Here is a 14,436-nt window from a genome sequence, read left to right on the forward strand (position 1 = left end):
CACACACACCCCTCACACACCCCTCACACACACACACAACCCCTCACACACACACACAACCCCTCACACACACACCCCCCTCACACACCCACCCCTCACACACACAACCCCTCACACACACACACAACCCCTCACACACACACACACACCCCTCACACACACACACACCCCTCACACACACACACACCCCTCACACACACACACACCCCTCACACACACACACACACCCCTCACACACACACACACCCCTCACACACACACACACCCCTCACACACACACACACACACCCCTCACACACACACACACACCCCTCACACACACACACACACACCCCTCACACACACACCCCCCTCACACACACACACACACCCCTCACACACACACACCCCTCACACACACACACACACCCCTCACACACACACACCCCCCTCACACACACACACCCCCCTCACACACACACACACACACACTCCTCACACACACACACACCCTCACACACACACACACACCCCTCACACACACACACACACCCCCCTCACACACACACCCCTCACACACACACACCCCTCACACACACACACACCCCCCTCACACACACACACCCCTCACACACACACACCCCTCACACACACACACACACCCCTCACACACACCCCCCTCACACACACACACACCCCCTCACACACACACAACCCCTCACACACACACACACAACCCCTCACACACACACCCCCCTCACACACCACACACACCCCCTCACACACACACACCCCCTCACACACACACCCCCCTCACACACACACACACCCCCTCACACACACAACCCCTCACACACACACACAACCCTCACACACACACACACAACCCCTCACACACAAACACAACCCCTCACACACACAAGTCTGAGCACCACCAGCCCTGGTAAGCGGAAGTAGACCCCTTAAGAAAGTGTGTCAAAAAATCAGTTGAAATTGCGCCCTGTAGATTGTAGTTATTTTCAGCGGGTCATTGTGAAATAGGCGTGGCATGGGGTGGGTGGTGTGTGGGGGGAGAGTAGCAAGAAAGAAAAATCAGCGCACTCCAATCCAGGCAAAAAAAAGCAAATTGTTTCTGGTGATGGTTTGCTGCTTGTACCAAAGCGAGGTGGAGATGGAGCGGGTAGAGGGGAGAGGGTAGTGGGGAGAGGGTTGATGGAGAGAGAAGGTTGGCGGGGAGAGAAGGTTGGGGGGGATGAGGGTAGCGGGGAGAGGGGAGAGGGTAGGAGGGAGAGGGTAGCGGGGAGAGGGTAGGGGGAGAGGGTAGGGGGGAGAGGGTAGCGGGGAGAGGCGAGAGGGTAGGGGCGAGAGGGTAGGGGGGAGAGGGTAGCGGGGAGAGGGTAGGGGGGAGAGGGTAGGGGGAGAGAGGTAGCGGGGAGAGGGTAGGAGGGAGAGGGTAGCGGGGAGAGGGTAGGAAGGAGACGGTAGCGGGGAGAGGGTAGGAGGGAGAGGGTAGGAGGAGAGGGTAGCGGGGAGAGGGTAGGAGGCAGAGGGTAGCGGGGAGAGGGTAGGGGGAGAGGGTAGCGGGGAGAGGGTAGCGGGGAGAGGGTAGGAGGCAGAGGGTAGCGGGGAGAGGGTAGGAGGGAGAGGGTAGCGGGGAGAGGGGAGGGGGGTAGCGGGGAGAGGGTAGCGGGGAGAGGGTAGCGGGGAGAGGGTAGGAGAGAGAGGGTAGGAGAGAGAGGGTAGGAGGGAGAGGGTAGGAGGGAGAGGGTAGCGGGGAGAGGGTAGGAAGGAGAGGGTAGTGGGGAGAGGGTAGGAGGGAGAGGGTAGGAGGGAGAGGGTAGGGGGGAGAGGGTAGCGGGGAGAGGGTAGCGGGGAGAGGGTAGCGGGAGAGGGTAGCGGGGAGAGGGTAGCGGGGAGAGGGTAGGGGGGAGAGGGTAGGGGGGAGAGGGTAGCGGGGAGAGGGTAGCGGGGAGAGGGTAGCGGGGAGAGGGTAGGAGGGAGAGGGTAGCGGGGAGAGGGTAGCGGGGAGAGGGTAGGAGGGAGAGGGTAGCGAGGAGAGGGTAGGAGGGAGAGGGTAGCGGGGAGAGGGTAGCGGGTAGCGGGGAGAGGGTAGGAGGCAGAGGGTAGCGGGGAGAGGGTAGGAGGGAGAGGGTAGGAGGGAGAGGGTAGCGGGGAGAGGTAGCGGGGAGAGGGTAGGAGGCAGAGGGTAGCGGGGAGAGGTAGCGGGGAGAGGGTAGCGGGGAGAGGGTAGGAGGCAGAGGGTAGCGGGGAGAGGGTAGGAGGGAGAGGGTAGCGGGGAGAGGTAGCGGGGAGAGGGTAGGAGGCAGAGGGTAGCGGGGAGAGGTAGCGGGGAGAGGTAGCGGGGAGAGGGTAGGAGGCAGAGGGTAGCGGGGAGAGGGTAGCGGGGAGAGGGTGCTGGGTGGGTGCAATCACCATCTAAATATCGCAGCAACGAATTGTCTGTGGGGGAGGCAGGGCTCTGCCAGTTCGCACCCGCCTGTCGATGCTTGTTGTGAGTGAGCTGCAGCTGCAGACACGTCTGGACGATGCGGAAATAAGAATGTTGATGCTCCCAGATGGAAAAGCAAAAGAGGAGGGAGAGAGAGAGAGAGAGGGCGATCGGCTGGTTGGGAGGGTCCAGTCCCTCTGCTGTCTCCCCCCCCTCCCAATCCGGTTTAGTTCGCTTTGCCAAGAGATGTTCCCGGTGTGTAGACGCTGCGTTGCTGCAATCTCGAGTATGTTTGAATGATTGCAGACTTGTTCCCCTTTTGTCTCGCTTTGTGAGAAGGTAAGAGGACGATGCACTTGGGCCAGTCCGGAGAATGGGCGCGGAGGCTGTTAATTAATGACAATGGGTCATCCAGTTCCTGAAAAAGTACTGAAATTCCAATGGATATTGAATTACATGCTTATGTCCCGCAACTGATTGGGGGGTGGCGAGAGAGAACCGGGGTGCCAGTAAAAAAATTTGCTCTACCTGAAAACTTCTCTCAATTCAGCGTTCCTGCAACCAGTTAAGGTGAGACCTGTGGGATCTGACTCATTCTGACTGGTGCCAGTGTTGCTGCCTTGTCATTGTCCAGCCTGCAGGGGCCGCCCTTGGGACCAGCCAAGGAGGATCTTGTCAGACATCTTGTCCCACCTCCCATCCAGAGCCATGGCCAACATGTTGTGAGGCATTTTCACCCCGTGGCCCTGTTGAGTAGCTGACAGCTCATCTCAGGTGTGGCAGCCGGATTCCCAGTGACCCGCCTGATGAAAGGCCACTGACCTGAACCATCGGACTCTGTTTCCCCCCTCTCTCCACTGCGGTTGCCAACTCTGGTTGGCCGCATCCCTGGAGGTTTCATCACATGATCTCCTGCCTCCAACCACCCCGTCCCCGCACTCCGCCATTGGTCGCCTGCCAGGACCATCCCCACCACGCACACCATTTGGGAGGCAAACCTGCACTTCATTACCTATTAGGATGGTGCTTGACTCTCAGTCAAACAGCCTTTTTATCCTGTTTCCAATATTTTTAGAACTAATACATATTTGCAGAAAATCTTTTTAATGCCCCTATGATTTTTCTCCTGGGTGTTGCTCATAGCAGTGTCCAGGAGATTATTCTTTCATTCCTGGATATTCCGGGACAATCCTGGCATCCCTAGGGAAGAGGCAGGTGTGTTGTTAAGATAGCAAAGTAGTTGCGATAACCTAGTCACCATACTTTCTTACTCATAAGACTTGCAGCTATCATTGACTCTATTAGTCTGTTCCGGTTGGGTTCTGGCCAATCTGCCTGAAATCCTTTCCCGACTACAGGCAGCTAGAAGTGGTTCAAGTGGCAGTTGTAGGTCGATCACTTCTCAAAGCAGGTGCAGAACAACCAGCCTTGCAGTGATGGGGCCGTCACGACTATGTTAAAAAGATAATAAGAAACCATTACTGGCGGATTTTCTAAAGGGGCTTACATTGGTATTAATTAAAAAAATTCTCATCCTTGTTTTCAAATCCCTCAATGGCCTCGCCCCTTCCCCTATCTCTGTAACCTCCTGTAGCCCTACAAGCCTTCGAGATCTCTGCGCTCCTCCAATTCTGGCCTCTTGCGCATCCTCGATTTTAATCGATAGCAAAATACTGCAGATGTTGGAAATCCGAAATAACAACAGAAAATGCTGGAAAAACTCAGCAGGTCAGGCAACATCCGTGGAGAGAAATTTGAGTTGACGTTTCGGGTCGAACCCTTCTTCAAAACTGGAAAGAAAAGAAAATAGATCGAAGGCAGGGCTGCGATCGGACAAAAGAAGTAAAAGAAACAAAAGAAGTAAAAGAGACAATGAAAGGTATTCGAAGCTAGACGAGATGGTAATAGGCTGAGATTAGGTGTGAAGTGTACTGGCAGGGCAAGAGATAGCTGCCAGGTGTGAGAGAGAAACAAAAGGAAAGGGAGGGGGGGGGGGAAAGGAGTGGAAAAATTACAAGTAAAAATGTAATAGGGGCCGAGGTTATGATCTGAAATTGTTAAACTCGATCGCGCCACCATTGGTGGCCGTGCCTTCAGCTGCCGAGGCCCTAAGCTCTGGAATTCCCTGCCGAAACCGCTCCACCTCTCGCTCCTCCTTTTAAGATGCTCCTTTAAACCTACCTCTTTGACCGAGCTTTTGACCATCTGTCCTAATATCTCCTTATGTGGCTCAGTGTCAAATGTTTGATTAACGCTCCTGTGAAGTGCCCCGGGAGATTTAATTAGGTTAAAGGCGCTCTAGAAATGCAAGTTGTTGTTGATATGAGTGGATTCGGACACCCTCTGTTTTCCATTCACAGGGAGCCTGACGATTGCAAAACAAATTCAACAGCACATCTAAAAAGAATGGAGTCCTTTTTTAGGTTCAGTCCAAGAGACAGAGGCAGTAATTCTCCATTCCGAGGATATATAATATCCGTGCTGCCATGAGTATTTCTCACAGCTCTCTGCCAAAGCTCTTGCGACACCTCCCATAAGTGAACACACACCCCCTTCAAACCAAAAGCTGTAGCCCCACAGTGTTCTGCTCCCGCAGAGACCTTGTTACCTTTAGGGCTCACACATTCCTAGATCAGTGATGGCACATGTGCTTTATTTCACTCCAAGCCACCCTGATATTATCAACACATCACCAGGTGAGCTGGGCTCAGATTCTGAATTAAAGAATATGGTTTATTTACAGATATTAAACAAACGGGATACACAGAGAACACAGTGCAACCTTATAGGTAATGACAGCAATAAAAGGCTCGATCATTCAAAACTGTAGGCAGCTCCTGACAGCAGTGAATGCAGCGAGACTCCTTACTGACAGTCTGTAGCACACTGCATCAGTTACTATCGGTTCCCTGTCACCCAAGGAGCACCTGTGATTTCCACCCTTTCGTACTTCAGCTCCTCGCTGTCTGTCTCTCTGCCTTACATGATCCCTTTCGCCCTTAGAGCACATGCGTTGCTGGGTGAATTGGCATGAAATAATGCATGTTGGGGTTACATCCTCAGTTCTATGATAGCTCCTTTGATAGATCCAGCACGGTGGCATAGTGGTTAGCACTGTTGCCTCACAGCGCCAGGGACGCCAGGTTCAAATACGGCCTCGGGTGACTGTCTGTGTGGAGTTTGCACATTCTCCCCGTGTTTGCGTGGGTTTTCTCCGGGTGCTTCCGGTTTCCTCCCACAGTCCAAAGATGTGCGGGTTAGGTTGATTAGCCATGATAAAAAAATTGGCCCTTAGTGTTAGGGGGGATTAAATACGTGGGGTTACGGGGATGGAGCTTGGGTGGGATGGCTGTCGGTGTAGGGACCGGGTGCTAGGGTTTGGATGATCAGCCATGATCTCATTGAATGGCGGAGCAGGCTCGAAGGGCTGAATGGCCTACTCCTGCTCCTATCTTCTATGTTTCTATTTCCAGGGTGAATGGTCCACAGTCAGGTGTTGGTCACATCTCCCCCATGAAGTCTTTGTAGCTCAGTTAACACATTAATAAATGCTGTTTGGAGGCTGAGGACAGGGACCACCTTCTGGAGCCAGATACGCTGGAGCCGGGCGAACATTTTAGAAAGTCCCCAGCCTTGGCACTATATTTATGTTTATATACACAAAGCTAGGTCTGTCTCTATCCACCGGCATACAGTTAAAACACCATGGAATTTGTCACATAAATAAAAACAAAGTGGAGAAAACGCACAGCAGGCTCTTCAGCATTGGAAAGAGAGAAGGCAGGTAAATGTTTTGTGTGGGCAACTTCAGTTCTGCTGAAGGTGTATGGATATCATCGGCTCCGACAGAGCTCCAGAACTTCCAAGTGGCTACTTTTCACACGTGAGGCCAGACAGTGAGCATTGGCAGGTTATTCAGTGATTTGGGGTGGGGGGGGGACATATCACAACTGGGTCTAATTCTATTCCACCGACATCCACTGAAAAGAAAGAAAGACTTGCATTTATATAGCGCCTTTCACAACCTCAAGGTGTTCCAAAGTCCTTTACAGCCATTGAAGCACATTTTGAAGTGTAGTCACTGTTGTAATGTGGGAAACGCAGCAGCCAATTTGCGCACAGCAAGCTCCCACAAACAGCAATGTGATAATGACCAGATAATCTGTTTTAGTGATGTTGGTTGAGGGATAAATATTGGCCAGGACACCGGGGATAACTCCCCTGCTCTTCTTCGAATGGTGCCATGGGATCTTTTACGTCTGCCTGAGAGAGCAGACGGGTCCTCGGTTTAACATCTGATCCGAAAGACGGGATCAGCTATTTCGGCAGAGACTAGAGATTGACCTTGGGACTGCCCTGGTTTGTTTGACTCTGAACCACGACAGGGCTTCCGGATAGTTGCTTAATGTAATGTAATCCTTATTTGAAGAAATATATCATTCAGACTTGAGCCTGTATCAGAAAACCTCTTGAATCCGTAAGAGGGACAGCACTTGTACTAACGTATCGTGTTAGTGTTTATTCACCTGATTTTCTTTCTGCATTGCTGAGATGTGAATTTCTTTGTTTTTCAGATTTCTTTTCTTCCCCTCCCCCCGAAAAGAAGACAGTTAAAAACAATCTGTGGCCATGGAGGATTGGGACGTTCCGCAGTTCAAGAAGGAAGTGGATAGTCTGAAGTATCAGCTGTCCTACAAGAGGGAGATGTCTTCCAAATCAATCCCTGAGTAAGCTTCAAATTCGGTTTTAATGTTGTGATTAAGGTGACAGACGAGAGTGAGAATAGAATACTCTCTCTTTGTGTCTAATGCTGTGATCAGCTCCTTTCAACAAAGCAGCTCAACTCCAGCCTTAAGGTTTTCATAGAATCATAGAAACGTAAATTTAAAGGTATTTAAAATTATGAAGGGGTTTTATAGGATAGACGTAGAGAAGATGTTTCTGCTTGTCAGGGAGTCCAAATCTAGGGGTCATAATTCATAAATATATAAGATAGTCATTAATAAATCCAATAAGCAATTCAGTAGAAACTTCATTACCCATGGAGTGGTGAGAATGTGGAACTTGCTACCACACGGAGTAGTTGAGTTAACACAGATGCATTTAAGGGGAAGCTAGATAAATACATTAGGGAGAATGGAATAGGAGGATATGTTGATAGGGTTGAATGAAGTAAAGTGGGAGGAGGCTCATGTGGAGCATAAACACCGGCATAGACCAGTTGGGCCGAATGGCCTGTTTCTGTGCTGTAAATTCTATGTAACTTGTTTTACACAATTTCACAAATTCAAAGTGACCCCCATTAAGTTTTAGCATTAGTCCCTCTATTCCCATGTCCAAATCTTTTATGTATATGGAGTTTGAGAGGAACACTGATCTCTGAGACACACCACTAGTTACATTTTGCCAATTCAAGAACCATCTATTCTACATTCTGCAGTCTCCAGCTGTCCCTCTGTCCATGTCACCACCTTACCCTTAATACCGTGCCCTTAATCTTCACAAGTTTCTAATATGGCACTTTTTGAAAGTCCAAATGTACTAAATCCACTTTCCTCCCTTTGATTGTGCACTTGGTAATTTTCTCAAATGAATGAAATCAATTCAGTATGATTTGCCCTTTACATATCCTTGTTGACTCATACTTTTCTAAGTACTGACTAATGTCATCCTTTATTATGATATCTATCAGTTTCACACCACTGAAGTGAGGCTAACCGGCGTATAATTACCTAGCTTATCCCTTTCCCCTTTTTGGAACAGGGTTGTAACGTTCATCACCCTCCAGTTCTTTTGTATAATTTCAATTCCCAAAGAATTTTTGAAAATAATTTTAAAATTATGAGGAGAGGTTACGTAAACTAGATTTGTACTCGCTGGAATACAAAAGGGTAAGGGGTGATTTGATTGAGGTTTTTAGGATTTTGAAAGGAATGGACAGGGTAGATCGAGAGAAGCATTTTCTGTTGGACAAGGGGAGAGAACCTTAAACTCAGAGCCAGGCCATTCAGGAGAGATGTTAGGAAACACTTCTTCACACACACGGTGGTAGAAGTGCGGAACTCTCTCCCACAAACACAGTAGATGCTAGCTCAATTAATAATTTTAAATCTGAGATCGATAGATTTTTGCTAGCCAAGGGTATTAAGGGATATAGAGCCAAGGTGGGTAAATGAAGTTAGGATACAGATCAGCCATCATCTCATTGAATGGCGGAAGAGGCTCGAGGGGCTGAATGGCCTACTGCTGTTCCTATGTTCCTAAAATTATTGTTATTGTCTCTGTTACTTCATCACTAACCTCCCTCAGTAATCTGGGCATGGTGATTTAGCAACTTTAAGCCTCATTAACCTTTTTAATACAGTTAAACATTAAAAAAAATATATCAATTAGTCCTCCTGATGTAAGAAAACTACTAGGCACTTGGTCTAAGCGTTAAACAAAGCTTTAATCAACTGTTTTACAACATGGAGGTCTAGTTGTGTCCTTCACTAGTTCCTGTTAAGAATGTCCTGTGCAAGCTGGGCCCGTGCCCGAGTATTTATACTCTCCCTGGACAGCGCCACCTGCAGGCCACTCAGTATTATTTCAGATGTCTTTCTTTCATGAATGACTGATTCATGTCACCTACCTTCACACCTCCTCTGGCACGCCTGTAGTCCTTGCTTCACCATCCTCTCTAAATATTGAGGCAAAAAACTTAAATATCATTGCCATTCCTTAGTTCTCTGCCAGGTGTCTACCTTATTAGGAAAGAATCTGCATTTTTATAATGCCTTTCATGTCCTCAGGATGTCACAAAACCCTTTACAGCCAAATAATTCCTTTATCCTCGACTATAAGATTTCTTCTTCATCCTTTAGTGGCTCCATCCATTTTGTAGCCAGAACCTGAAGACACATAAACCCACCCTGTGGTAAAATGGGAGAAAACACCTTGAGAGGAAACCAGGGGACATCTCCTCCCGCCACCACCAAAAAAAAAGGCACATCAAAATATGTACATTCCTTCAGTATAAGACTGCAATACAATGTGGGTTAAGAGCTGAAGAAACTGTTTAGGTTTTTTTTTGAGTATCTGATCCTGATGGGAGGGACTGTCTTAACATGTAAAGTACTAATGGCTGGATAAATCCTGGAGTGGGGTTTGAACTTGTGACCTTCTGAATCAGGGATGAGAATGTTATCACTGAGCCAAGCTGACATGTTAGTTCCACCCCAAGAGTAGTTCTACATGATATGGCTGCAATGCTCCACTGAAGTGCTGGTCAAGAGAGTGGTAGAAAGCAGGGTGATATCTCCAGTGCTGTGGATTAAGTTCCTGATCTGGACTGTTCTGCATTGATTGGAACAAGACCACTTTCCACAAAGAAGGCGGGACAACCAGAAGGCTAGACGCTCCAACCCACTCTCGTATCTGCTGGTTAAAGAGCAGCATTGATCATAATCCAGCAGCAAGTTGCTTACCACTATCTTAGATTCAGAATTAAGCATTAGACAGGAGGAAAAGCACAAGAGAGAAAATTAAATTCAGAGAATAGCTCATCTCCTCTACATGGGTAGTCTGGGCTCTGGAGCATTGGTGTGATGTTTAGCTGTTAATCTGGTGTGTAATTTTAAGGCTAGTGCTTAGGAACTCCCTGTGGGAAAGTGGTCTAACTGGATCATTAGGTCAATCAGTTTAATTGTTGGGTTAGGGTGTGTAGATTGTGAGGGGTGAGCAAATTTTTAGCACCGAGAAAAAAGCATGCTTTTTCTCTTTTTTAAAAATATACTTTTGTTGCTTTGAAGTGTGAAATTCCCCTCCAAGTCACACACCATCCCGACTTGGACATATATACAGGAAACTCTCTGGTATCCGGCACCGACGGGACCGGGATTGTGCCGGTTGATTAAAAATTCTGGATGACAGAGAAGGTTATCTACCGGGCTATTTTTAACAAACAAAGAGTCAGACTCCTGTTATTGAGGTGTTCGGACTTCTGACAGCGCCAAGAAGCCGAGTAGTGGCAGTTTGGAGAGCTACCCCCACTGACTAACTCGGCCACCGCGGGAGACTTGGACTCGGACTCGGCAACATTTCCAGTTATTGAGGTGTTTTCGGAGTATGAATTTTGCCGGTTAATAGAGAATTCCGGATATTTAGATGCCGTTTAAACGAGAGTTTCCTGCCGTTCCATCGTTTCTGGATCGGAATCCTGTAACTCCCTCCCTAACAGCACTGTGGGATCTCCTTCACCACACGGACTGCAGCGGTTCAAGAAGGCCCACCATCACCTTCTCAAGGGCAACTAGGGATGGGCAATAAATGCTAGCCTTGTGATGAGTGTGGAATGCGCGGTGTTCCTGGGTTGTTGGCCTTGCTAACGACACCCACATCCCAAGATCCCAAGCCCACATGCCGGCATGGCCTGGTTGGGCCGAATGGCCTGTTTCTGTGCTGTATATTCTCCATTCTATCTAAGAATGAATAAAGCAGAAAGCCTGCGGCGTGATGGACACGCTCAAAAATTTAAAATAAATAAATGTTGCGGGGGAAGTGTTGAATGGAATAAGACTGATTTTTGCTACCACACAATGGCATTTTTAGGCTTAACATGAATTCAGAAATAAAACTGCATCTAAAAATATTTTTGCAGCATTCTAAATTTAAAATGGGATATTTTAAAGAACATTTTAAAAATCTGTCAGTTTTCAGTACATGCTCGCCTTGCTTTCAGACTCAAAATATCCAGTCAACTAGTTTTTGATTCTATGGCTGGACACTTATAGATCCAATTAAATAAAAACATTTTTCATAATACACTGCCAGGTTAAATTGTTGTAGGCTATCATCATTCCACGTTATTAGTAATGTTCATGTATTTGATTCCCAGCACAGGCTGATATGGCAGCCACGAGTGTGGTGAGGATAGTTCATTCTTAGCTACATCACTGGTTTACATCATTAGTGACAATGTTGATTCAGTGGTGAGGATCTCAATAGGTGACCACTTAGTATAAGGTTAGGATAGAAGCATTTCATAGTGGGAGTGACTGCTGTGTACCTTACTACAGTCGGAAGATTTTTATTCAGACATTCTGTTCTCTCAATTTTCCTTCCCCCTTATTCACAGGATGTGGGTATCACTGGGCATTTATTGCCCATCCCTAATTGCCCTTGAGAAGATGGTGGCGATGAGCCACTTTCTTGAACTGCTTTGATATGACAGAGTGGCCATTTCAGAGGGTCCAGAGTCACATGTAGGCTAGACTGGGTAAGGACAGCAGATTTCCTTCCCTAAAGGACATTAGTGAACCAAATGGATTTTTACAACAATCTGGTAGTTTCATGGTCATTTTTATTATAGATTTATTTAATTAACTGAATTTAAATTCTCCAGCTGCCATGGTGGGATCTGAACACGCATTCCCAGATTATTAGTCCAGGCCTCTGGATTACTAGTCCAGTAACATAGCCACTATGCCACCACATTGATGCTGAGGGGCTATTCTGCAGACATTACTAGCTCTCCATTACCTCAACCAAATGGTCATTCTTCATGTGTGAATCTAGACAAGAATTGTCAACAGTGGTATTAACCGAGCGGGACATCATATCTGTGCCTGGGTCATAGCCTCCTGTCGATATCCACCAATGTGCACTGTGTAGAAGGGTCAGGCAGGGGTCACTGGGCAACAATCTGGAGTGAGAACCTTGGTTTATTTTTTTCACGCCCTCGTCTGGGTACACGCAGGCAAGTTGTAGCGTCTCTGCTCCCAACCTCAGCACGGCGTAGGGTTTGGACATAGGCCCGTCTTGGTACATATAATTAATTCACACACCAGGGCAGAGCATTTAACCAAGGAGCCAATCAAAGGGACACTTTTAGAAAAAACAGTCAGGACAAGGGCAGCAGACGCATGGGAACATCACCACCTACAAGTTCCCCTCCAAGCCACACACCATCCTGACTTGGACCTGTATCGCCGTTCCTTCACTGTCGCTGGGCCAAAATCCTGGAACTCCCTTCCTAACAGCATTGTGGGTGTACCTACACCATATGGACTGCAGCGGTTCAAGAAGGCGGCTCACCACCATCTTCTCAAGGGCAATTAGGGATGGGCAATAAATGCAGGCCTAGCCAGCGACGCCCACATCCCATCAATGGAAAAAAAAACTCTGTAAACAAAATTCTACCACCAATGGGTAGATAGAACAGTGCGTGAGATTTACCTACACGTGCCAAGTTAAAAAAAAATGGTCTCACCCATCAGTGTGTGGGATCCTCAAAGAATTTTTGGAGGGAATGGTACAAGTTAAAGAAAGACTTGCATTTACGCAGCTCCTTTCACGACGTCTTACAACCAATGACGTACCTTTAGAAGTGCAGGCACTGTTGTAATGTAGAAGATACATTAACAAAAAAAAACCCAGCAATGCAAACTAATAACTTAAAATTAAATATGAATAGCTTAACATAGTTAAAGTCTTGGGAGGGAATATTAGTTGCTTTTATCCATCTTGATAAATCAGATGGCGTGCTGTGGCATGGTACCTCAGCACCAGGGTCGGATGCTAATCCCACTTAATGGTCTAGTTTTGTTGCACCCCTGGCAACCGGGAGCTCCATCTGTGAGGTCTCGTCAATCAAGCTTAATCCATTATCACTGGTTAAACACATACAAATGAAAACCGTTGGTTTTGTTTAAAGTTCTTATAGCTGAGGACATGATAATAGATTTGCGTCGGCACCAGCTACGGATTGTGTCCATAAAAGTAGCAGCTCCAGTCAAAATAATTCAACAGAGCCCGTCGGTATAAGAGGCAGAATGAAGACATAAGAAATAGGAGCAGGAGTCGGCCATTTGACCCTGCTCCACCATTCAATGAGATCATGGCTGATTTTCTACCTCAACTCCACTTTCCCGCACTGTCTCCATATCCCTTAATTCCCAAAAATGTATTGACAGAGTTCCAATAAACAATATAAAGCTCAGTAGTCAGGTTTTACATACTTTAGGTTTATTTTCCTTCCCTTGTAAGGGAACATAGGAACAGGAGTCGACCATTCCGCCCCACGAGCCTGCTCCGCCATTCAATGAGATCATGGCTGATTTTTTGACCTCCACTCCCATTTACCTGCTTTAGTCCATATCCCTTGATACCCTGACCCAACACAAATCTATCGATCTCGGTCTTGAAAGCTCCAATTGTCCCAGCATCCATTCCCCCCCCCCCCAATCCCAATTTATCTTGGGATAGGAGAGGAGGAACACCCCCAATCCATCTTGGGATAGGAGAGGAGGAACAGGAGACTGTAATCCTTCCCATCACTGGTGGGGGCAGGAATGGTGATGAATACAATTTGCGATCAAGCACCAATCAAGGAAGGTGAACCAGAGGTGACACACTTTCCCTCCACATATATTAGATAACTTGCTACTTTTGCGTAGCAGCCTCCCCGCAAAATGACAAACGTACCCTGTATTGTATAAACGGCTTTGAACATGAGCCCTAAAATTAAATTCTGAAATTCCTGCTCTCTACTATTTCAGCTGAGGCATTTGCTCATTTATCTTAAAACATTTTTTTTTAAAAAAGCTTGTTCCCCCTGCGCCCCAACTGCTATCAATAGCGACTGTTCTGAGAATCACCCGGAGAAAATAGTTTTAACGAGAAGCGCTGACATATTGCAGAGAATCTGCAGCACAGACACAGGTCCTTCGGCCCAACTGGTGTTTATGCTCCACACGAGCCTCCTCCCAGCCAATGCATTCAAAAAACCAAGCTCTACTGCTCAGTAATATAGCACTTTGGAGAACCCCACTGCTACTGCCGCAACCTTAAAATAATAAGGTAGGGGGAAACTGAAGAAGGGGATATAATAAGCTTTTGAATGAGATAAGATAATTTAGTTGCCACACTTCAGCAGCCGACTGGAGACCCGGGGGTTGAATTTCCACAGGGGTTCTCCCGATTGCCATAACTAAGAGATTTACTGGCGCACTCCACCCACCCAAATCCCC

At 47.5% G+C, this 14,436-nt stretch overlaps 1 protein-coding gene across 2 annotated transcripts in view; it reads left to right on the forward strand.

The window, feature by feature from the left end:
* The window catches only part of gng13b (guanine nucleotide binding protein (G protein), gamma 13b), a 31,885-nt gene that overhangs the window by 12,839 nt on the left and 4,610 nt on the right, over positions 1 to 14,436 (forward strand). The window contains exons 1-2 of one of the 2 annotated variants that reach the window (XM_086000382.1): positions 2,507 to 2,767; positions 7,003 to 7,155. In XM_086000382.1, the coding sequence (XP_085856508.1) occupies positions 7,058 to 7,155 (98 nt within the window). In that variant the 5' untranslated portion in view covers positions 2,507 to 2,767; positions 7,003 to 7,057. Of the gene's footprint in view, positions 1 to 2,506; positions 2,768 to 7,002; positions 7,156 to 14,436 lie in introns of those variants that run through there. The other variant, XM_086000381.1, reaches the window with a different exon arrangement.

This window comes from Somniosus microcephalus, chromosome 11 (genome assembly GCF_052327205.1).
Source record: "Somniosus microcephalus isolate GS21.2 chromosome 11, FLI_Smic_1.0, whole genome shotgun sequence".
NCBI lineage: Eukaryota > Metazoa > Chordata > Chondrichthyes > Squaliformes > Somniosidae > Somniosus > Somniosus microcephalus.